The sequence below is a fragment of the Plectropomus leopardus genome, chromosome 5 (assembly GCF_008729295.1).
Source record: "Plectropomus leopardus isolate mb chromosome 5, YSFRI_Pleo_2.0, whole genome shotgun sequence".
Classification (NCBI taxonomy): Eukaryota; Metazoa; Chordata; class Actinopteri; order Perciformes; family Serranidae; genus Plectropomus; species Plectropomus leopardus.
Genome location: NC_056467.1, coordinates 21704619 through 21729393, shown reverse-complemented (window position 1 = coordinate 21729393; position 24775 = coordinate 21704619). Strand labels below are relative to the sequence as shown.

Below are 24775 nucleotides of genomic sequence, written 5' to 3'. Positions count from 1 at the left end.
TTGGTTGTCTGTCCCTATGTGTCGGCCCTGCGATGGTCTGGCGAACTGTCCAGGGTGTACCCCGCCTTCTGCCCGATGACAGCTGGGATTGGCTCCAGCCCCCCCGCGAACCTTGCGAGGACAAGCGGTTACAGAAAATGACTGACTGACTGACTGACTCTCATGACTTGACAGACTGTTCAAATTTGTTTGTACGTTTTTTTCAAAAATGTATGCACTAAAATATATAAATATCCTATATAATAATAAGCCAGTAATTTGTGTATAAGCCACACATTTGGGAGGGCTGCAATGTGACTAATATGCTGACCAGAGTAACGAAGGCAGCCTCTTATAAGTGAACTTTGAGTCAGTGTAAAGCCCATTTTCTACTGCACAAAAAAGAAATAACACTCGCTAACATCTGGCTTTATAACGTAATGGAAAAGGTTAAAAACGGCATTCATGCTCGTGTCAAATGTCCCTGCAGTAGTAATGAGTATTTATCAGCTCTGATCAGTTTTGATGGAATTTTAACACCTGGGTAAATGCAGTAATAAAAGAGTCTGAATAAGTTAAGGATAATTAAAGATTTCTGTCTTCAGTGGGAACTAATGTCCTTGGACTGAGTACCATGTACCAGATAGTGAAATTGGAAAGTACTGATATCTGGTTTTGGATGTTTTATGGGACTTATTTACAGTTAGAAAGACATTGCTTAAGGCTCTCTATATACCCTATATACCTCTTTGTATAGATCAGGGTTAAAAAAAATCTGCAGAAGAAGCTCTTTCTTCTGATACTAGTTCAACATATCATTGTGTAACCCTTGTTTTGTTAGATAGACCGCAGAGAAATTAAAGGTGAGTGGGTTATCTCAAGGCAGAGTAACAAACCGTAAAACACACTCAAGGTTCCACTTTTACCTTCTGCGGCTCTGTACACACCACTGAATGCCTTTACTCTAAGTGTTGCCTTGTGCATCACAATTACCCACACACAGCCCTGCATCAGACCGTGAGTTGACTTTTATGTTCATGCGAATGTGGGCCTCAGCCACAGCCGATGACAGCTTAATTCCCGGGCTGCCCCCCCTCCTGCTGAGGCCCACCGTTTGTGTGAGCTGACAGACGGAGATCAGACTGAGGAGAGACGAGTGGGAACCCTCCAAGTACGCTCAGGTTTCTGGGCGCCGTGAAAAGATTTGTCCAGGCCATTCAGATCTGACGGAGTTTCCCATGTTTTGCACTGCAGCAGGGTTATTGTCAAAGTGTTTGGATAATGAGTCCATCTATCTTTCTCATCTCAACAGATACAGGCTGTGTTTGGTTTTAGGTCCTCGAAAACTACACGCCACAGTGTTGAACTTTTCTTTCGTCACAAACCAGGGGAAGAGGGGGTCCAACCAATTGCTTTAGAAAAGGCAGGAAACAGGTGAACAGGTGTAGAAAAAAAAGAAGTGGGGATGAAATGAGCTGGAAACAGGGGTGACCTCAGTTTAAAAGGGGTTGGGTAATAGAGGTTTTGGGCCAACATGAGCAGCTGAGGTAAAAAGGGGGCAGAGGAAGCAGGATAAGAAGGATTAGGGGACCTGGGGAAAGAAGGTTGTTTTACTTTGATAGAGGTCAGAGCGTGCAGCAGCCGGGGAAACAGCCGAGGCTTTGGGGGGCATTGTTTTTGAACATCTAATTTTGAGATAAGTGCTGTTTTTTAACACGTACCAGAGGAATGCTGTTAAAGCAATGCTGACCTTCTGAAGATGACAGTGGGCAAACCTCTCCCAGGTGCTGAAATGACACGAATGTGCTTTGTTTTCCTGCTGATGAGTAACGCCGCCTCGGTCTCCACACAGTTTAATGGATACAACTGTGATGCCAGCTACCACAGCAGGTTTCCTGGTGAGAATACGTCCACATAACAGGTTTTCTTTTCATAATCTCTCCTCTGTCTACATGTGCGACACAGATAAAACCTTAATACGTGGTTTATAACTCTTTATAACACACTATGATGTAGTTTTAAGCAAATTTAAGGACATTTTCAAATTGCTTGTATATGAATTTTTCAGCAATTCTTGCTCCTCCTGTCCATACATATGTAAGAATCAGAAGAATTTATTTCAAACTTAGGAAGACAATCATTACAACACAGTTATATTACGAAGCATTGATTAACGGTTGGTGTACCAGTTGTGGGTGCCTCAAAAGAAGAGTTTTTGAGGAGGAGCTTTAATTTCTGATAAATATATAAACAAATAGAGCTTTTTTTTTCTTATTAACCACTTACAATTCATGAGTGACATCATTAGTGTTTTAATCATTTTTTTAATTGTTTGTATTACTATGAATGTTAAAATAAATTGTTATCAGAGTGTAACATAAAGTGCAAGTTGCTCACGCACAGTACTTGAATATAAATTCAGTAGTACTTCTTGTACTTTATTGCGATATTTGCCAGCTTTATCAACAGTAAATAGTAGTATTTCTACTTTAAAACATTTATCTGATGGTTGTTCCATCAAAAAAATATTTGATAACATTATTTACCTTTTCGTACATTTAATTACCAATTAATTTCTCCTAATAATGTCTAATAATGTCTTTAAGAAAAACTGTTTTGCTATTGATAACATTGACATTGTGTTCTAGAATTTCTAGAAAAGAATTTCACACTAACTTAAACAGATAAAATAAAAATCTATATATTTTTAAAACAAAAGAAATAAATCAAAAATGTTCAAATAATTTTATAAATTTGAAAGACTTTATTTTTTTTAGTATTTATAACCTTGCTTGCAGGCCTAATTAAGAGATTAGACAAAATGATCACTTGGAGTAACACAAGCCTGGAAGCAGCTACATCACCCACTATGCTCCATAAAATAGCAGATCATATCAGGCGGAAATCTTTCAGCCCAGGTGCTTGAAAAAATGTTGACAATGTTTGTCTCTGTAAACAATGAATATGTTACCTTTGCATGTTTCATATGGCTCATATCAACATTTCCAAAGTGAAGTAATTCTGATTATACTGTATGTGTGAAAGCTGACTTTGTCATCTGGAAGTGTAGGGGGACGGTGGGTGGTGCTGACACCCAGGCAAGATGCCTGCAATGCTGCAGACCACTATTTGACAACAACTTTTTAAGTTAAAATAAAGTTTGGAACCCTTCCCTCTGTTCCTCCAGGTGAGCGTGACATCAGTGTGTACTGCGGGGTTCAGACCATCACCTTAAAGATCAACTTCTGCCCTGTCCTCTTTTCCGGCTACACCGAAGCAGATTTGGCCCTGAACAGTCGCCACAGTGACACCCAATGCCGTGGCTTCATCAACAACAACACCTTCCCCACAGCACTCCTGTTCAGCATCAGCCTCAGCACCCTGGAGGCCTGCGGTAACAGTCTGGTGGTAAAGAACCAACTCCAAAAACATGGTGTTAATATAATCAATAAGCAGCTTCATCACAATGTTTATCGACTCGGGGAGAAAGCAAAGTGTGGCTGAGATGTTTCTTTCCGCAGGTCAGCACAGCCTACGGGGCCAATGCCTATGGGAACATGTCTCTTGTACAAATTGGGAATGTCGCAGGCTATATCGACACCCCTGACCCGCCAGCTATAATCAGCTACCTGCCTGGTTTGTTGTATAAATTCAGCTGCAGCTACCCGCTGGAGTACCTGGTCAATAACTCACAGCTGGCATCGTAAGTTGCTGCCAAAAATATCCCTTACTGTCCAAAACAGAGCATGACCTTCAGGAGTTACTCAGTGGATTCCATATTGAGATTTATTCATTTAATTAAGATTGTTTATGGTTCTCCTAAACTATGGTGACAATTAGGCACCCAGTTTAAATGCCTCAGTGGGTTTGTGTCTTGTGGTATTCTGAGAACCATTTATTTTAGAATATGCATATTTTCTTAATGACTATTCTGCTAATTAACATGCATATATTCCTCTAAACTGTTGTCTGTCAGCCACTTAAATAAATGAATGTACTATAGCTATCATTATACTACATTAAATGCTATACTTTCAAATATGAAATAAATACAAACAGAAGATGAATAATAGCTCTGAACTGCATGTGATAAATGTTTTCACAGCTCCTCTGCGGCTGTATCTGTCAAGGACAGCAACGGTACATTTGTGAGCACATTGAGTATGATCCTGTACAACGTGAGTGCACAGCTGTGTTCAGCCTATTATATACAGTAATTTACATTCTAATGCATGAATTAGAAACATTGAATTAGGAGAGGAATTTTTTAACATTCATAATCTTTAAGTCAAGTTAGTGTTTTCTTTTAATGAAAGTGATAATTATTTAAAAAAGTGTACCACATTTATTCTTGGTGAGATTTAATATTTTAAATGTCAACCATTCTCATGAAAAGACCAGAATCAACAATGAACTGAATGTTCTTTTCATGTCAATGAACACAGGCACTATTTGAAGTCAGTCCCACACACATCATCCTGATTTTAATTATTCATCCATTTTCATCTGTTTATCTGGGGCCGGGTCATAGGGGCAGCAGGCTGAGCAAAGTACTCCAGACGTCCCTCTACCCGACACTTTCCAGGTCCTCCTGAGGGATCCTGAGGCGTTCCCAGGCTAGATGGGATATGAAACCCCTGCAGGGTGTTTTGGGTCTGCCTCAGGGCCTTTTGCCAGTTGGATGTGCCTGGCAAACCTCTCACTGGTGGAGCTGGAGTAGTGGCTCTATTTTGAGCTCCCTCTGGATGTCTGAGCTCCTCATTCCATCTCCAAGTGCTCATTTATGCTCAACATTAGATACGCATACAGACACAGATGGAGCCTTCTGTCTGTACTCAGCTTTTATTTCATCCATATTTGTGCACGTTTTCTGAAAGCTTACAGATACGGATGAAACAGGGCAGAACCACCAGTTTTGCATGGCCAGTGTGGTCTACTTCATCATCATCATCATCATCATTTATTTGTCACATGGAATTAATACATGGAATAATTCCAGTGAAATAGGATCCAATCAGCTCCTTTCACTTGTGCACTGCGGTTTAACCCTTTTTGCATCCTCTTACATCTTTGGCTGATGCTTGAACTGACTATAATTGGTTAGTTCAAGAGGCATACGACCATGGGAGACAACAATGGCATTCAAAAAATGGCAGATTGGAACGAATCAATAATCTAGTAAAAATAATTCTCTGTACACTTGTTGCAGTGTATTTAATGGCCTCACAGAGCACCGCTTTAAAGAAAAACCTTATCCGTTAAAGGTACATTATTACGACCTCCTCCATTGTTGCCTTGTTTGTTGTTGTCAGAAACTTTGACTCAGCCTTCTAGTGTCATATTGGCTGTATTTATGCCATCATAAGGAACGCATGGAAGTATAAGAGCTGTGACCTTTACAATGTTTGAAATGAACATGTCTTATTTTCGTACACAAAGGGAGAATAAATGAGCCTTCAGGCTGAGCCCAGCCATTCTGTGCAGGAAACTCATTTTGGATACTTGTATCTGTAATCTCATTCTTATCCAAAGTTCATGACCAAATAGGTGAGGTTCAGGACATAGATGGAGCAGGAAATCGAGGGCTTTGCCTTCTGGCTCAGCTTCCTCTTTATCACGACTGTCCTGTGCAATGAACACATCACTGCTGGTGGCATGCCAAACCACCTTACCAGCTCTCGCTCCATTTATCCTCACCTATGTAAATATTCACTGAAGCACCAAATGTGTGGTAATCTGCCACTGAAAAAAGTCCCCGACAAACGTACAATTTACACTGTTTGAGTAATTCGCTAAAAACTACAGTGCCCAGCTGTTCAAGTGAATCATTAATGCTTTTTTTTAAAGAAAAATGAAAGTTGATATTTGTCATGTCTTCCATTTTCAACAGCAACAATCCGTCCGTAGAGCTACAAACAGGCTGGCACAGTTAGAATGTGTGTATGTTGATGGACTGGCACATTGTTGCTTTTGGTCTTTTCAAGGGATTAACTAAAAGGAACTACAATATAGAATTTCGATAGCATTATAATTTAAATGCTCATCATGTCAGGACTGAACGCCTCTGTTCATTTTTCCATAATCCAAGATTTGCGTCAAAAATGAACCTTTGTTTCTTCACTTTCTTCCTGCACAGGATTCAACATACAATCAGCCTCTCTCTATCCCAATGGCTGGACTGGCTCTGAAAACCAGAGTATTTGCTGCAGTGAAAGCCACAAACTTAGACAAACGGTATGAGGTATCCACTGTTGAATATATATATTTTCTCCCAATTTTTTAGACGTCTTAAATATTTGTCACGTAGGAGACTCTTTTCCAACAAAACGTATTTTCAAGGATGAAATTTTCTCCACAAACATCTATTGCAAGAGCATTGTGCATATTCATAAATGGAGCAAACAAATGCTTCAAGGCCTTAAAATTCACTTATTATTTTAAGTGGTTGTTATTACCCAGGGATGCAATAGGCAAAGGAAAAAAAAGCAGGAAATTAGAAGCAGGAATTAGAAATTTAATTGCTAGCACAGCCGTTTTTTGCTTCCTAGTTTAATATTGTAAGCCATTTTCTAATTGCTTCATAAAGTAATTTATCATTCTGTTCTACTAAAAATGTCTGATGTACAAGGTCTTCCAGCACTTAGATGTCTGAGTACCAAATTCAAGAACTTCAAGTGCCTGAAGCACCTTGTACATGCCTGTTAGAGAGGATAATTTGTCAACAACAGAATCTTTCCCAACATTATTTTTACATTTTAGTCATTCTCTCTATGCTCTGCTGACGTTCATTATGCCATTATGTTATTATTCTTCATGAAGGCGCCAGTCTGCAGCAGAGAAAGGCCCGATCTGTGCGTTCCCATGTGTAGTTAGATCTCTATCCTCCATCCCGTCTCATAGTTTTGTTCCTCTGCAGGTGGAACATCTTGATGGACTATTGTTACACAACCCCCTCAGGGAATCCTAATGATGAACTCCGCTATGACCTTTTCTTTGGGTAATCTCGCTTTTTTTTAACTCAAGATGGTGACTTGATAAACCACAAAAGGGAGTCATTACCCATTCAGGCTCTCCATAAATGAAACATTTTTTTCTTAGTGTTTAAGCATAAATCTAGACATCGTAGATAGCATTTTCAGTGTTTGTGTGTTTGTGTGTGTGTTTTGTACTCTTTCGACACAGCTGCTACAAAGACCCACAGACGACAGTTTTCGAGAATGGGAAGAGTCAAATGGGACGTTTTTCCTTTGAGGTTTTCCGTTTTGTCAAACACAGACACCAGAAAATGTCCACTGTGTTTCTGCACTGTGTCACAAAGCTCTGCCGGGCGGACGACTGCATCATGCTCATACCTGTAAGTGTGAAAATCATGAATCTCATGAATCATGAATTCCTGTCACCTGACCTCAGTGAAGACTGACATGTGATGATGTGATTGGCAGATTTGTGGGCGACGGCGCAGGCGGGATGGAGAGGAGAGACTCGATTCCCCACCAGCAGCATCTGGAAACGCGGTCATCACAGCTGGGCCAATCATCACCAGGAGTGGTATGAGCAGCAAACTGATTCTTTATGAAATATTTCAGCATTCAGGGAAATACTCTTTTTTGCTTTTATGCTGAGAGTAGATATGAAGATTGATACCGCTCACATCAGCCCAGTCGCCAGAATAAAATGTTGGGGGGGCACCTGGTAGCTCACCTGGTAGAGTGGTCGCCTCTTGTACAGAAGGTGGCTCCTCGCTGCAGCAGCTGCAGGTTCAACTGCAGGTTCAGCTGCAACCTATGGCCCTTTGCTGCATGTTATCCCCCTGAGAAAGAATAAAATGTTCATATGTATTCTATCAATGTTTCTAAAGTAACATAGTTCAGATTACATGTATATGAGCTGAGTTTGTCATCAGGAGGGGGGGTTAGTTGGTGTGACACCTTGTCACCAGCAGAGCACTGTTAGACACCATAGAGCCATGCTCATAGTGACCAAATAGATAAATAGAGAATAGATGGATGGATGGATGGATGGATGGATGGATGGATAGATGGATAAATGGATAGATGGATAGATAGATAGATAGATAGATAGATAGATAGTTTTCACCCACAGGAAATGTTGGTGTAGGCGATTGGAGGTTGCAACAGTAGAGTGTGCAGGAGGCAGGACATGACACAGATAATACCATGGTCACATAGTCAGTTTCAGGTTCCTGAAACTTATCGTCTCTTCATTTAGACATTTTCGTCACTGTCTTTGTGTAAATGACCTGTCTTCTTCACTCTTAGATCTTAGATGTTTGTTTACTCATTTTTGTGCGCGGGTGGCATGATGTAAACATTATCTACATGCCCTCTCACTCGCAGTGAATTCTCCTGACAATTAACTGCTCTATGCTTGCATCAGCTCAGGACTTTGTACCAGGCAGCTAGCAGGGTATATCTCTTTAACGTCCAATTCAACTGATAAAAACATTTGCATTCCCATATACAGTTTCTCTAGGTAACGTTTAGATACTTTTGGTATGCAGTACACATGTAAAAGGGGGATTAGACTCACTAAACTCTTCCTAGTTAAGAGTAGAGATTTAAAAACTCCTTTTTTCCTATCTTAAAAACAGACACCAATAAAAGACCCAGAGTTGCATGAAAACACAACCGTTCCATAAATAAATAAGTGCAGGCTGCGAAGCTGCATGAGAAAAGTTAGTGACAGTCTGTTTGGCTTTGTTGAGAATAGATTGACTGCAATGGAGAAAAAAAGACTTTTTGTAAGTTTTTACTTTTGGCCAGAGGTACTCTGCATCTGCCTGACAGGAGTAGCTGAAAGAAGTGGGGAAGGGTTGTGAGGAGTCTGAGGTCTGCCTTTATTTTCCCTGCACGACTGTAAAGGTCTGAGAGTTTGGTTTGAGTAGTTGCCAGGGATTTTGGCTGCACGCTTGATGATTCTGATGAGGGTTTTTCTTTTGCTTTTCTCTGTGAGGACGTTGTGCCAGGATGCAGTGTTAAATGTGAGGACGGATTCAGTGATTGACCGGTACTCTGCTGCTAAAGGTGGTCGATCTCATTGCCAACAACTCCTGTACAAATGAGACGTCACTTTTTCATCGTCAGGTGAAAAAAAAAAAATTGCTGTCATTTTAACGCTTCTTTGCTTTATCAGGGCTGTGTATGTGGAGATACCACAACACCGGTTACGATTCAATATATGTGGACATAATGCAATAATTTAGGCAAGGGGATACATTGTGGTATTTTTAAAATCTAATTTTAAGAAAAACTGTCATAAAGACAACTCCACCATATGCAGAAAATTTGATTAGTCTACTTTGTAATGCAGTCAGAACATTAGGATCTGTATTTATCACAGCCCCTGTAACATGCTAGGAGCACTTTGGGTTGGAATGGCAGAGTCATGCGACTAAAGACAGATTACAGCACTGGGGTCTCGCAGCTGGGAAGTTAAACTATTGATTAAAAAAAACAACTCTGTATGACAAAACATAAAATCGTCATACTCAAGTGTTTCAACATTTTCTTACACCTCTACTTTGCTCTGGCCACATCTGCTACCTAGCAGGAAATGTCTGCTGTTAAGTAACGTGTTAAGTGTTACGTGTTAAGTGTTGTTTGTTTGTTGTTGTCTGTTCATTAAAACACACTTTTTTACGGCTGCATATTTCCCCCAGCGTTGTGTTCCCTTGTAGTGCTCGAAGCAGGTGCAGAGGTGTGTTTGTGTTCACTGTGTTTAAACGCAGATGAAAGTTCATGAATAAAATCCTGAAATTTGAGTAAGTATAGTTGGGGAGCCACTGTGAAGGAGTCACTGAAGATTTAGGCTGACTTCCTCCACAAACTGGAGTGGGTCCAGACTCTCCCCCATCATGGTGGCAAGATCCCCAGTAACCACCCTCTTCGTGTATTTGCAGAGGATGGAGGTGATTGCCACAGGCCTGAAATTGTTCATGGCTCTGGTGTGGGGCTTTTTGGGAACAGGGATGATGGTTGTCTCCTTCCATGCCTTTGGGACAGAGCTGGCAATCAGAAATACTTGGAAATGCCTCCCTCGCATTTCCCCTGGTGAACCTCACATCTCTCTTATTTTTGTAGCGGAGCTTGGCAATGATGGTTTTAGGTTTCAGCTCCCTTTTCAGTTTTCTGACACATTTTTTGTCTCTCTGTATAAAGTTGGAGATATATACAGCAGGTGCACCGATACTCTGAGATGTGACATATTGCTCCAGCTGTAGTGGGTAACATAATGACGTCACAACTGTTGCAGAAAAACAGTAATCAGCTGCGATATGGACAAAGCATTGTTGAAGCTGTCTGCAATGTGTTGTGTTTTCAGTGCCAGGGACACAGGCAAAAATCACAATCAGTTGTGTTAACTTGCGAGGTAGATAATGAGGACCAAGCAACACAGCTATAATTTTGTAGTGCAATGAGCAGTCGGTCAAACCAACTGTTAAGTGGGTTTCATCATTTACAGCCATGCAAAGCCTGCACTGGTTGCTTTTCCTGTTTTAAATTCTGTACCAGTCAAAACATGTGAATGTGAATCCATCTAAACTCACTGTGATATCCTCAGACAACCACGTATTGGTGAAACAAAACTTGCTTGTGCTCTGGGAGTCAAACATGATCAGCTCAGAGAGTTCATCCATCCATTCGAAAGGTCAATAATTAACATGTTATTTCTTGGTTTCTTATCTAGAGTAAATTGAAAAAACAAAAAAAAAAAAATGAAATTAGTTTTAAAAAAAAAATCAAGAAAATTACCTGAAGATTAGCACAAAAAAACCCCAGAAAATTAAATAATAATAATAATAATAATAATAATAGACAAAAAATAATAATAAAATAAAATAATAGACTAGGAAATTGCTTGGATAAATGGCCTCAAAATAATAATTCTGTAACATAATTTTAAATATACAATTATGATCATTCTGAATATAGTTTTTTGGAGTGTTGCTGTTGTGATTAATTAGAGAGTTGTGTGCTGTTGTGATTAATAAGAGAGCTTTAAAAGTGATGTTGTTGTTTTGTTACCTTTGGGCAGAGTCTTGCATTACCAACTAAAGAGTGTGGCTCCATAATTAAGAAATATGAGAGTGGTTTCAGTCTTCTCAACTCACTCTCACCACGAAAGTGTAAAAGCATACTTGCCAACCCCAAGACTTTTTTTTATGTGCCATTTCCCAGTTTCCTATTTGGATCACATTTTCCTGCATTTTTCATGATTTATCCCAAATTTTCTCACATTTCCCCAACTTTTTGTTATCACAACCTGTTTCCAGCAGTGTAAAGCAGGTAAAATCCTACTGCTCTAAAAGTCGACTGTTTCCTTCTTGCTGGGCCCCCCCTTATCCAACCCTCCAGAGACAGAGGAGGGGTCTGTTGGGCCCGTATGAGTCGTGCCTGCCTGGCAGGTTGACACCTCGTCTCTGTGCCGACAGCATTACACGTGCGTGATGGGGCCGCTCTAGTTGGGGTTTAGAGGGTGCCTCTGGGATTGGTGGGGAACCCTTCTCTTACCATCCTTTATCGCAGCGGGCTTCTCAACTGATGTCTAGAAATCATGAATCTCCCATTTTGCCTCATTTAGGCACCTAGGACCCAGGGGTGTGTGGGCCGGGAGGACAGCCGGCTGTGGGTCCCTCCCGAGGGACAAGCCTACAGACTGGCCTCCCTCTCTTCTCCTGGTATTCTGCCAGAGTACCAGGTGCATTGACCAAAAGCTAAACCAAATTAAAACATATTTAACATAAAAACGCTCATGCAATTCTTATTTATTATGTTATTTTTTTCTCATTTTCATTCTTTAACCCTTTGAAACCTGAGTATATTAGCTTGACTTCTTAAGCGACAAATTGATAAAAAGTAACAAAACAAACAAAAAACCAAGGAAAGAAAGACGTTAAAATTAAACAAGTCTGTGACATAATCTCAGATGTAAAATAATTGTAAATATAAATCTAGTTTTTCTGGACATTCTGCCCTATCTTTTGATATTTTTCTCATAATTCTCTCTGTTTATCTCTCCCTCTCTCTTTCTTTTTTTTAAATTTATTATTGTTATTTGAGTATTTTTAGGTTATTTTCTTGTCAGTGTTTGCTAATTCTTGCAATTTACTGGACATTCCTTGCCAAATTTATTATTGCCTTTTTACTATGTTTCCACAAAATCAACCCAATTTGCTTGGGTTTAAAAGATTTAAATGCTTATGAAAGGCATGAAATGAACCAGAAGACAACTGATATCCATCCAGGTTTCAAAGAGTTAACAGTCACCAGAATGCAGGAAACAAAGTCTCTGAAACTCAATTTTAGTCTGGGGAAAAACCCCTGACAATCACTTTGGTTTCAAAATAATCCTCTCTATAAGCTCCTCTCTCTATTTTCTGTGTAAGTTGGCAGGTATGTGTAAAAGTGTATTTCCCAAAATGTTGAACTATTCCATTTGGATAAAGAGATTAATACATCCATGGACCAACTGAAAATTAATCTTTAAAAAGGATTTTAATAAATACTTATTAAATCATTTTTCAGATGAAACTCCTGTCAACATCTCCCAACTTGGTAAGTACCGTTATGCAACGTTACAGAATATAAAAAAAGTTTAAAATATCACCCATGACTTAGTCCTAGGATAGCTTTAAAGACAGAGGATACCCATGGACATTGATGATTTAAGGCAACAACAAAAAAGTTCCCCCTCTCTTTCTGAAAGTAAGGGAAACACACTCAGGTTATGTTTAGCCCTTGTCAGAGATCATATCTGTTTCAAGTTTCTACGTTTCTTCACCTCTCAATGCTCCAGCATCTGGAGACCCCTCCCAGCCAATGAACCCAGTGACCAGCGCTCTGATCTCAGGCGTGGTCATTCTAGGCGGGGTCAGCGTGAGCTTCTTCCTGTTGTCGCTCCGCCTCTTGCTGAAGTCCCGCCTCCCAACAACCACAGCTTCAGGTGTTTGGAACCCCACCTTTAAATGAGTAAACATCTGTATATAATGACATGCTGGTACTGACGGTTATGTGCAGAATGTGTACACATGTTGGGTATGAACTGAAAGTGTACATACGTATGCGCTTTCCTTCTACACACTTTATTAAATGTGTATATTTTGTTGTTGTAGGTGTTGCGTAGCCTATTTATTGCCTTTAATACCTCATTATTCTTGTTTTTCATTTTCGTCCTATTGTTTCGTCAATTGCAGTGTTTACAGAGGCTTTGCAGTCCGATGGAAATGGATAAACGTTAATCTTTAGAACTTTTAATAAATGATTGCATCAGACATTTTCCCTTACTTTCTTTGATCTGAGGTGATACCTTTCTGTAACAGATGTGTCTTCTTCAGTTTTTCACATTTGCTTCGCAAATGACAGTTGCGTTTGATAAAAATTACTTATTTTGACCAAATTCATCTTACTTTTTACAAATTTTATGAAGTAGGTTAATTTAAAAAGAAATATTAATGTTGAACCAAGAATATATAAACCATTATCAGTTATTTTAGATTTGATTTTTACAGTCAAAATGTAGTATTTGTAGGATTATGAACCCCTACAATGTGAAAAATCAACAGATATGCATTGTGCGGTGTTTTGAAATCAAGAAGGTAGATTTATTAACACATTCAAAAGAACTTGTCAAATACAGACGCTTGATCAGTGGCCCTTTATGCATTATGTCTTTTCACAATAAACTGTTATTTTAACAGGATATTTACAGTTTCCACTCATTAAATGTATACATCTTTTTTTTTTTTTTTAAAAAAATGTTTTTGATTTAGAAAAAAAAACAACATCATAGTTTGGCTTAACAATAAGTACATTAGTTACTATGGTAATGTAATTTCAGGTGGCATAGTTCATTGCACATACTAGTACACTAAACTGTTATTTAGATTGCGCAATTCACTTTTGGTTTCACATGAGAAATGAACAACGGTCTCCCGGGTGAAAGTCCTGTGTTTGTTTGACCCACCATACTGTTGCACTCTTTATATTATGGCATTACCTTAGAGCATCAAAAAAAACCAAAAAAACATACTGACGGTCAAGGGTGCCTTGGTGCATTGGTGCATTGGTATCTGATGGCGAGAGCCACGGACCAAACATGTGTATTTGACAAGTTGGTAATGACACCAGGTTAAATGTATTGTTTGTATTGTTGAGTGCTTGGATTGAATTTCAAGTATTTTGTTTCATTGCCAAGTTTAAAAAATGTGTATTGGATTAAGAATATGTACTTTTTTAAAAATCTAGTTCTAATAATTTTAGAAACAAGAGGCTGTGTTATGAATTATGAATGAATTTTAGGAGATATTTTCTTTTTCAACCTGTTGCCAAGGGTAGGCTAACACTCTGTATCCTAGTTAACCATCTACGGTCGTCAGCTGAATGAAAAAAGGTAGTTTTAGAGGCGGTTACTACGTGCTACTTAGTAAGATTTAGAGGTGCTGGGAGACGGACATTGTTACCTTTGGACAGAGCCAGGCTCTTTGGTTCCCACTCTTTCCAGTCTTTATGCTAAGCTGACCATTTGAGGCACTTAGGTAATTTACAGACATGAAAGTGTTTGGATCTCTGTGTCTAGCTTTTAGCAAGAAGGCATAAAAGGAAGTCTCTGATGTTGATCTATTCCTTTAAATAATTAGGCATTTCAAAACAAATTGAGATAATTTGGAAAACAGTCTCAACTCAAGGTCCAATTAGTTTCTTGTTTGAGATCTTCAAACATTTGAAGACAAATTTAATTTTTCAGATAAACTGAAGGTTTAGGTGATCCTTTATGGGTAGAGAAAGTTCTAAACTTATTCTAAAGCTAAAAAACCCTTTAGAAACCCAGTGGACTATCAGAAAAATTCATCTTCAAAAAACTCATAAGAAGTTAATGTTTAGGAGATAGATGCTTTTCACGTGACAGCGACAACATGTAATATTTAATATCAATGTAATTCTAAATTTAATGATGAGGATTTTATGAATTTTTATATTTGTATGTACAGCCTTTGGCCATCCTTCTCAATGTCAATAATACAACCTACTATGTCTTAATGACACATTCGTCTTGTGGATAATGAAGAATTCTTTATATAGGTTTCATGCCATTCCCACCGTAATTTATCACCAAAGTTTACTTTTTCTTCCTTAATACTGACACATATCGGTGAAATTTTTCCAAATGTCATGGCCTCGTTGGTGTCCAATCTCCAAGAAAATGAACAAAATACCAGGCACTGCCAGAGCTCATCTGATGACTGCCAGAATTAATCTTTCAATTTTTGCTGCATTGATTTTCTTTTCTGATGACCTATATAAATGTCTGTTGGCGGCTGCTGCGTCTCACATGTCCGACTCCGCGGTTGTTTATGTGACCTGCTGCATTCATTGCTCTTTATCACTCTAATCCCTCATTTCAACAGCCATTTTCTGATGTATTCAGCGCCCACAATGACCACAGATAACTGAAATGAGAGGAATAAATGCTATCATCCTCCCTCTCAGTTTACTATCAGCGATAATTGATTAAACCCTCCTCCCAAAATTAAAAAAATGAGGCTGGGATTTGGCTTTGAATGCTGAAACCAAGTTCAGATGAAACGCAACTGAAGAAAACTCTTTAAACACCTGAGAGGAGGGACTTGCTGGCATGTTTATGTGCACATGCCACTGACAAAAATAACATGTCCTGTTTTAGTGTGGTTTCATGTTGACGAAGACGCCCATCCTCCAACTTGACCTTGATCAGAGCTTTCTCTTCCCAGGTGGCTCACCTGACAAGATTAGGTTTCCAGCTGTCCTTCGACCACTTTTCTCAACATTAACCTCATTTTAAATGATGCTCTAAACTGTATGGGAATTTCTTCTTTCAAGCTCAAAAATTCCAACGTAAATCTCGTCTTTTTTTTTTTTTTTTTTTTTATCTCCAAAAACAAATGAATGAATGATTTTATTTCAGTCACATGCATTATGAATACCTGTGTCAATAACTGGAAAAAGAAATAGCCTGCGGCCAAAGACTTGGATAACAACAATACCTAAGAAAGAAAATAAGAAAAACATTACACTTCAAACTATTATACTTAATTATTTTAGTAACACAATTTCAACTCAGCACTGAGTCCATTCCAGAATTTGACTCCCAAAACTGAAATGCATCTATATTGTACATTCGTTCTCACTTTACATATTTCAAAAATAAGCAACCCTCTTAAATTATAATTTCTTTCTCTTAATAGATAAAAAATGAATGCAGACAGGAAGGCTTTTGTTTACTCGAAATAAAAGTATTTCCAATGTTTACAAATTTTAAGGTTGAGGATCCTAAGAAAAATATTTGTGAATTCATGATAGCCAGCTTTATGTATTATCATAAGAGCTCTTTTCTGAAGTTTAATTAATAAAATCTGAAGTTTAACTTGTTAAAATAAGATTCACATGGTTCAAACATGATGAATGTTAGTCCTGTTGTCTGTCTGAGTAACATATTTGTGCATAACAACATGTCATGAAATCATGAGCATCAAAAGCCGTCATATAAAAGGTCTTTTGTGCCAATTTTTCACATTAAGGTTCATACAAGTCACGCTAAACCACCAAATGCCTCATAATAGAACTCTTTCCTCTATTATGTGTGAGGCCCCTGTTGAATAGAAACCATACATACTCTTACTTCATTATGTTTCATATTAGTGGGCAAAGGGGGGCTGCATTTCATAGTCAAACTCACAAAGCCAAATGAGCATTGTTTGAGCATGTAACTTTGAAGGGGGCTGTGTTGGGTTTCATCATTTGCCTCCAGGAGAGGACCTCAGCCACAAAACGTGAATTGTCTACGCAAACTGAAGGAGCCCCACCAAAGTCTCATTGACCCTGTTTCCATCCAATCCTTAAGCAGTGTTGTGACCACACAGCGGTCAAGTTCACCATATATAAAACAGCCCACTGCTGTCCAACCCTAAACCTGCAAGGAGACTGGGGAGGTAAGATCCAGGCTTAGAGGCAAACAGTTTGCTTGATTGACAGCTCTGGATTCATCTGAATTTGGACTTTTATTGTTAAAATAGCCTCGCTGGACTTCTTCTGCATTGTGCTGGATTTATTAGGATTTTCTTTGTTTGATATCTGTGTGTTTGCCTCAGCTTTTTCATAGAGGGCAGAGCAGTGAGATGGCTTTAATCAGCTTCCTCATCCTGACCTCCTTTTGTATTGCGGGCCGAGAGGCCCTCAGCGTATCTGACTGCGGAGCATTTGCCAGACGACCAGGTAAGATGAGCATGACCTTCAGTCTCACTTATTTGGTTTGGAATGAAGGGGTCATATTGATTTTAGCTCAGATGGAGACCTTTAGGGAAAACATTGATTTCAGTTTACTGCAGATATTTAATTACATAAGTTCAAAGAGTGTTCATTGCATGTGTCAAAATATGTTTGCAAGAGAAAAGCAGATGTTGAAACAGGGAAAACGACTTAAATATTTATGATTTAACTAACCGTCCTAACTTTAATTTGCCATTCAAATTTTATTCATTTTAACATTCATTTAAGCATACAGTTGTTTTAGACTAAATACAGATGATACAGATATAAGAGGATCCACAGTCAAAATAATGGTCTAAACTTGCAGACCTCTTTAGTCCATGCATGCACAATCATTTTTAGAACAAGTTTCTTCCATCTTCATGTGCACTTTGAACAGTGGTTTCTTTGCGTCTGAATTTTTCAGTAACAATGCCATTTTCTCACCATCAGAATACACTGATATCGCTGTAGTGTGTGGCACATCTGTTATCGACCTTGCCATTCAAATCTGTCCGGCCGTCTACACCGGTTACAACGCGAGCTTACTGATCCTCAACCACATCCGGGGCAACACGGCCTGTCAGGGGAGGCTGGACACCTCTGTGACCCCTCCTGTAGTGAGATTCAGCTTCCCCATCACAGAGGGAAACGCCTGTGGGAGCACCTTCCTGGTGAGTATTGCATGAATAAAATGTCCTGATTTAAAGTCATGAGGGATAGTGATCGTGGGACTCGTTAACCTTTAGCTGAGGAGAGTTAGAGCAGATTTAGGAACCTGAAAGAGTGCTGTGTTTTGGGGTCACGTAAGAAAAAGTGAGACTTTCAACTTGCCTTTGAATTAATATAACGCAGACACTTGCAATCTCACCAGCCTCCTCGTCTGAGGAGTCTGAGAAAGTTGTTCCACTTTCTCACTGCGATTTCATCACTGCTGTCTGCTGTGCTGGAGACATCGGCCAGCATTTATTTTTAAGAATTTCTTAAATAATCAATAAATAATTCCTCAGACCACGAGTGCTCCAGGGACGGGAATATTCTCTGACTTCTCCAACATCCAGACGGTCAATGTCAGCGGGGTGATCCGATCCTTTGACCCCACCATCGGGACGATCACCTACAATGCAGAGCTCAAGTATTACTACTCCTGTGCTTACCCACTTGAGTATCTCGTCAACAACACCCAAGTGGATGTGTAAGTGTGCACTTTTAACATGTCGGTTAAAACACTTCTAACATTTTGCTTGCGTGCTAAGTGTGATTAAATTCTCTGCCTCCGCTTAGGTCATCCTCTTCCATTGCTTTGAAGGACAACAATGGGAGCTTCATCAGCACCCTCAACATGAAATTGTACCAGGTGCCACCTTACAGCTTCCCCACATACCACACATGCCCTCATTTCCGCCTGGCACTGACATATATTCGTTACTCTTATGTAAGTGCTTGTTTAATGTTTCCTTCCATTTCTGTTTCAGGATATAAATTACACCACTCCTCTCGTCTTTCCACCTCTGGGAATCGAACTGAGAAAAAAGATCTATGTGGAGGTGTCTGCATCCAACCTGACATCACAGTAAGAAGCATTAACATTATATGACACCTGCAGCTTTTTCTCAGTTTGATTCAGACCTCGACCCGTATCTATCACACTCCTAATAATTAAGTAAAGGTTGAAAGTGCATTTACTCAAGATATTTTCGTGGTACTTTATGCATATTAACACTTCTACACCACCACTTTTTAGGGGGAAATATTTTACTTTGCACTCACCTTCATTTGGGATCAGTAAGAACACCATTATTTGTATCTGTTCAACCAAATGAAATATCTGTGTCCCAGTCTGTATAAGCAATGGGTGCGGCTTTTTAGGCCGGAAGTGAATGGGACCTAAACCTAAAATGGGTGGGGCAGACATAAAAAGTTGTTATTTTAAGCCTGAAATTGATATTGGTAGATGAGAAGTTGCCATAGTTATTATTTATTAGAGAACTATCAACAGAATAATTTCAGGATTGAGTTTTGGCTCGTTTTTGACACATTTTTGTCTGATGATAGTTGGAAAAAGTACATAATCTGTACCAGATACTTGTTTCATCCAAGTATTCAGCATAACTCTAACCTACATTTATGTGACAACTAGTTCTGGAGTAAAATTATAGGTAAAAACAACAACAATGCATTATTAAATAGCCAGATGTGAACCAAATGTGCCTAAGAATTTGGGGTTTAAATTTACCCTGTTTACGTACTTATCAGCCAGGGATAGTGATATGTTGTTTTGACAAATACGATTTAGGAGAAATGTACATGTAAATTCCTTGATATGTGCAGTACTAATTAAGATGTCAAATTAATAGCAATATATGGATGATATAGTAAGAACTGGCCAAAATGGAGAAAAAAACAAAAAACAAAATGGAGATGGAAAGAAATTCTGTAAATACTCATTTCATGTAAATGTTACCTTGAATTCCTGAAGAAAACTTTGTATTTGTAATGCAGGATTCCACAGGAAAAGAAGAATCCAAAAAAGGGAAAGCATTTTTCATACATTCCAACCACAAAACGTATATTAAAGCATCGCTCTTTTAAATGCACATACAGGATAAGTCAAGTCTCATGTATCCAGGTGTATGGTCAGAACTTCCTAAACTGTAATGTTTTAGTGAAAATGCATGTGTCTGGGAAGCACTGAGCTTACAGCTGAATAAATGAAATTTGGATTGTACTGCATGAGTTGCGTGAAAGTCTGTAAAAGCATGTTTGGATATGATTTACTGCTGTTTTGTTACTTCATTTCCTGAGGAATGTTCGCCTTTTTTTGGATTCTCCATTCACCCTGGAGGCATGAAAAGTTGCCTCACAAATTCAAGATGACATAGTGAACAACTGATATACAAATGGTCGTTTTGCGGTTGAACTAAGTGTGCAAGTCGGAGTAAAAGTAAGAAATCTTACTTTTATCCTTCCAAATTGCACTTTTGACAGTTTGATAAATAAAATTCCTGGATGTCTGCTGTAGGTGGATCGCTGCAGGTGTGAGAACCTGAGTGAATGTCTAGAATAAAAGATATTTTCTATCTCTCCTGGTCTACATCCACATAACTGTATCTTGATAGATTGTAAAACTGAGGATTCCACCTGTGACCTGGAGTCTCTGACTCGGTGCTGGGGACCTCATTCTTTCTCCACAGGTATTTTGTGCTTCTGGACCGGTGCTACGCCTCGGTGGGTGCACAGCCGTCCAACTCCACCTTCTTCAACCTGTTTGTCTCGTAAGTCAAAAAAACTCTACTTTCTGTAACTTGTGAATTTCTTCCAGTCCTTCAAGGCTTTTTAATTGGATCTTTTTCTCGGTCCGGCAGTCCAGATTTAAATTAAAGCTTTTACACGTATCTAGCCTACAGGTTTTCCTCTGCACCCACTATGTGAACCTCAACTACCTCTACATCCAAAGGGAGTCCTAGTCTTGATTTCATCTCCCTGCCTTTCTATCATTAATACACTGCCTGTATGTATCCGTGTGATGTGCAAATGGGGCACTTGTGAGGTTCGCCTTTTATTGAAAGGTGCTCCATAGATCAGCTCACCACCATGCTGGAGAATGGGGATAGCCAAAAGGCCCGCTTCTACTTCCCGGCGTTCCGCTTCATCGAGCAGCAGAATGAGACCATCTCCACCTACTATCTGCACTGCATCACTCGGCTCTGCGAGCGCAGCACCTGCAGCACCTTCAAGGTGGGGAGGCACTGCATGCATTTCAAGCAGAAATCTCCAATTCCAGCCAGATCACAAGCTCATGTCTCTCCATCTGATTTGATCCACAGCAATGCAACAGGAACAGGAGGAGTGTGGAGACCACTGTTGTCCAGGAGAGCATCACTGAGCCATCTGTGCTCACAGTGGCTATAAAGGCCAAGACAGAGAACGGTATGTTCCATATGTGTCTTTTTTATTACACTATTATGAAACAACCCAGTAACTTTAATTAGGAGATCTTCAGCAGATACTGATAAGTAAACACTAAAGAGCAGAACATGCCAAATATAGTGACGGAGACATCACTCAGGTGGTTATGATATGCATGATTAAAGAAAGAAATAGTTTGACATTTCAGAAAATGCGCCTATTTATTTTCTTGCTCAGAGTTAGATGAAAAGATCATATATATGTGCTAAATATAGAGCTACATCCTGCAGCCAGTGGAACTGGAGACAGCTGAAAAAAATCTACAATGAAATACAGAAAAAGGAAGCATATGTAAAATCAGACAAACTGATCTTACTTGCAATATTATTTTTTTTAATTTCACAAAATGCCATTCTGAGCATCTTATCACAAGACCAGTGTTTGTGGAAACAATTCAATTATTCAATCAAAACAAATGCATGTTTAACCCTGACAAAATATTAATAATTTAAAAAATCTAGTTGTATATTTCTAAAAAGAAATATACAATTACAATAATTAAAACAATGTTAAAATTCCGACTAAGCCTTTCTCTATGACATTACTTAAGATTTCTACAGGGCTGTACGGTTTCATCACAAATATCAATATAACTCACAGCTTATTAGCAAAATAAAACATTCCATCAAACTATGCATGATTGCAAATACTTTGAACTTTCATGAATAAAACAATTATTAACATTTTGTTATATCTGTATTCTAAGGGTTGCAAACTAGTCAATCACGTTTGTAGACTCTAATGTTAATATAACAGAACTTGCAGATATCCTATCTCCACCACTCCATTTCACATACATATTTATCAAAGACAATCAGTTTTCTTAAATTATACTGAGTAAAAACTATTGTTCAGTTATGGTCGATTAACTTGGCGGAAACTGTTTAACTTAAAAAAGCTTGTGTCCAGGCTGCATGAAGCTGAATTAAAAAAAAAAAAGTTAAGGTAAATTTTTAATGATTCAACTTGTTTTCCTCAAATTTAGTCAACTTAAAATTTAAGGCAGCCTGGGAACTAACTTTGTTTGGGGGGTTAAAACAATAAGTGTCTTTCATATAGTACACCAAGTAAACCAAGTTATTCTATCTTAACTGAACAGCTGTTTTAACTCACTTTAATTTTGGAAAGTGCTTGCCTCCAATAAATATGTATGTAAAATATGTATTTTGTGGCATGATAAAGAAGATTTTGCAGGTGGTGTTTTTTTTTTACAATGTTGCACTCAGAAAGAACAAGTTAATTTTACTAGTCATTTTGAATTTGCTACAATTTTACAATATTAACTAAATGCACTACATTTTAACAAAACTAAACAATTACATAGTAAATGAAACTCAAGAATAATGGTTACAGTTACTTACCTTTTTCAAGGCAAATAGTTTCCTCGTTTTTTAAAAGTAAGATCAACTTGTCAGATTTTACTATGTAAAATACATTTTAATAGAAAAAAAGGCTGACTGCTGTCTCCCAGCGTAAAAAAAAAAAAAAAAAAAAAAAAATCCAGTCCCTGTAGAAGTGGTTGGTTTTTGGCACAGTCACGATTTTCATTCCTGCTTTTGTTCTCTTTTTCTCTGTAATTTAATTTATTTTCCCAATATTTGGAAAATACAATTATTTCCTCATAATGAAATATTAACTCTTCCTGTCTTTCTTGCAGCCATTCAATCCAAAGAAGAGGGTGAGTATGTTATTTATTAACTCGGCTGCCATGAGAACAGCCTTTCACAAAGTTTTTGCTAATTACATTCCTCCAGAAATGAAAAGCACTTCTTATCTGCAGCAAGTCATAATGTATTCTGTTGTCTGTTGGAATAGAGCATCCCATAACGATGTCACTCTCATTTGTGCACAGCGCTGTCTGGTGGCCAGTCTGATGGCAGGGGCGCGTCAGTCGGCCTGGGAATTGCCGTGGCCGTCCTTATTGTGATAGGGGTGGCAGCCATTTTAATGGCGGCTTCTTTTTATCGAAAACTGAAGCGGCTAAGCTAGCAGTGGCACATAATGTTGATGAGCAGAGGTCGGCACAGGCTAAATGATACAATGCGTTTGACAGGGTGACATTCACATACTGGTGGAGGTGCATAATGCATGTATGTAGGACTCTGTTGTACTGAATCAAACTATTGATTGGAGCACTTAGGTTTTCCATCCAATCCGTCACAGACTGTTAGACGTTATGGAGGGTGAAGTCTGAATAATGCACCTGTCGTGATGTTAAAAAAAAGAAAAAAAGAGACAGGGGAAAAAAAACAGTTGTCAGCTTAAAGGAACAGTTCAGCATTTCAGGAAATAAACTTGTATGCTTTCGCCAGAAAGGTACCGGTCCCTACCAAGAAACAGCCTGCCACATAACTCCCTGTTAAAATCCTGAATTTTGCACTTTTATTTTTATATGAATTAAACAAACAAGATATAAAGTGTCATAGGTGGAAGTGTGAAAAATTTAGGGGGATTAGGTGGCATCTGGTGATGAATTGTAGATTGCAAACAGCTAAAACTTCTCCCGAGTAGAATTCCTTAATTTATCGGGAGCATAACCAAACAAAGCAGACGACTAAAGCAGCTATGATAGAATCACACTTTAACGTTACAAACAGAGTAACTCTGGTGTTGCTTGTTGCAATTTGGCTTCTTACTACACTGGCCGGCGTAAAAACGCAACTGGCTGTACCTGGAGTTAGCGTTTGGTTTGTCCGTTGTGTGCAGCTGTAGAAATATGTTGGTGTAGCATGTTGATCTCCATAAAGTAGGGACCCATGTAGATACAAATGGCTCATTCAAAGATAAGGACAACAAACAATTCTTAATTTCAGGTGATTATACACTAAAGAAAACATACTGATTATATTATATTCAGTTCCTGCCAATAGATCCCCCTAAATCCTACACACTGGATCTTTAATTGGGGAGTTTGTTTGTTGGTAGTTGAACTTTGTGACCTTTGAACAGAGCCAGGCAAGCTGTTTCCCCCCGTTTACAGTCCTAATGCTACGCTAAGCTAAGCCTGTGCTACATGATTGGTGTACAGACATGACATTAGCATCGACCTTCTCTTGGCATGAAAGCAAGTAAAGTAAGAAAGTATTTTCTGAGCCCAGCCGCCAGCATTGTGCGTTTTCGCAAACCATGAATATGTTACATTAGTATGTAATATTCATACATACATACATATCATATCAATATTTCTAAAGTGATGTGATATATAGGCTGGCTTTGTCAAGCCAAAAAAACCTCAAAAACATCTTTGCTTTACTGTAACCAAGTGGTTTTTGTTGACATTTTTTTGTTTACATTACAACATGCAAATGTAATGTATTTATGGTGTACAGAAAATTCAGTCAATTCAGAATTCTTTCTGGTAAATGTGGTGTATTTTTCACTATGTCAAACTATTCCTTTAACTGGCAGCTGGGGTCAAAATAAAAAAAACTGAAAACAGCACATTTGAATTATTACACTTTTCCTCGCATTAAATTTGATTTATTGCCAGTGAGTTGATATTCTTTGATTCAGGTACCCAGACTTCT

The 24775-nt window shown here is 38.7% G+C and overlaps 2 protein-coding genes across 2 annotated transcripts; both read left to right on the top strand.

Annotated features, from left to right (window-relative positions):
- The first annotated feature begins 1738 nt into the window (after positions 1-1738).
- On the top strand, positions 1739-12968 carry LOC121942939 (zona pellucida-like domain-containing protein 1). Its single transcript, XM_042486254.1, has 10 exons — positions 1739-1877; positions 3167-3387; positions 3501-3682; positions 4085-4157; positions 6116-6213; positions 6896-6976; positions 7162-7333; positions 7422-7527; positions 12525-12554; positions 12796-12968. The coding sequence occupies exons 1-10, from the start codon at positions 1739-1741 to the stop codon at positions 12966-12968; spliced, it is 1275 nt and encodes a 424-aa protein (XP_042342188.1).
- Positions 12969-17149: 4181 nt separating this feature from the next.
- On the top strand, positions 17150-23237 carry LOC121942817 (zona pellucida-like domain-containing protein 1). Its single transcript, XM_042486084.1, has 10 exons — positions 17150-17246; positions 17733-17953; positions 18290-18474; positions 18564-18636; positions 18755-18852; positions 20474-20554; positions 20849-21017; positions 21107-21209; positions 22906-22926; positions 23101-23237. The coding sequence occupies exons 1-10, from the start codon at positions 17150-17152 to the stop codon at positions 23235-23237; spliced, it is 1185 nt and encodes a 394-aa protein (XP_042342018.1).
- The last annotated feature ends 1538 nt before the right edge of the window (positions 23238-24775 follow it).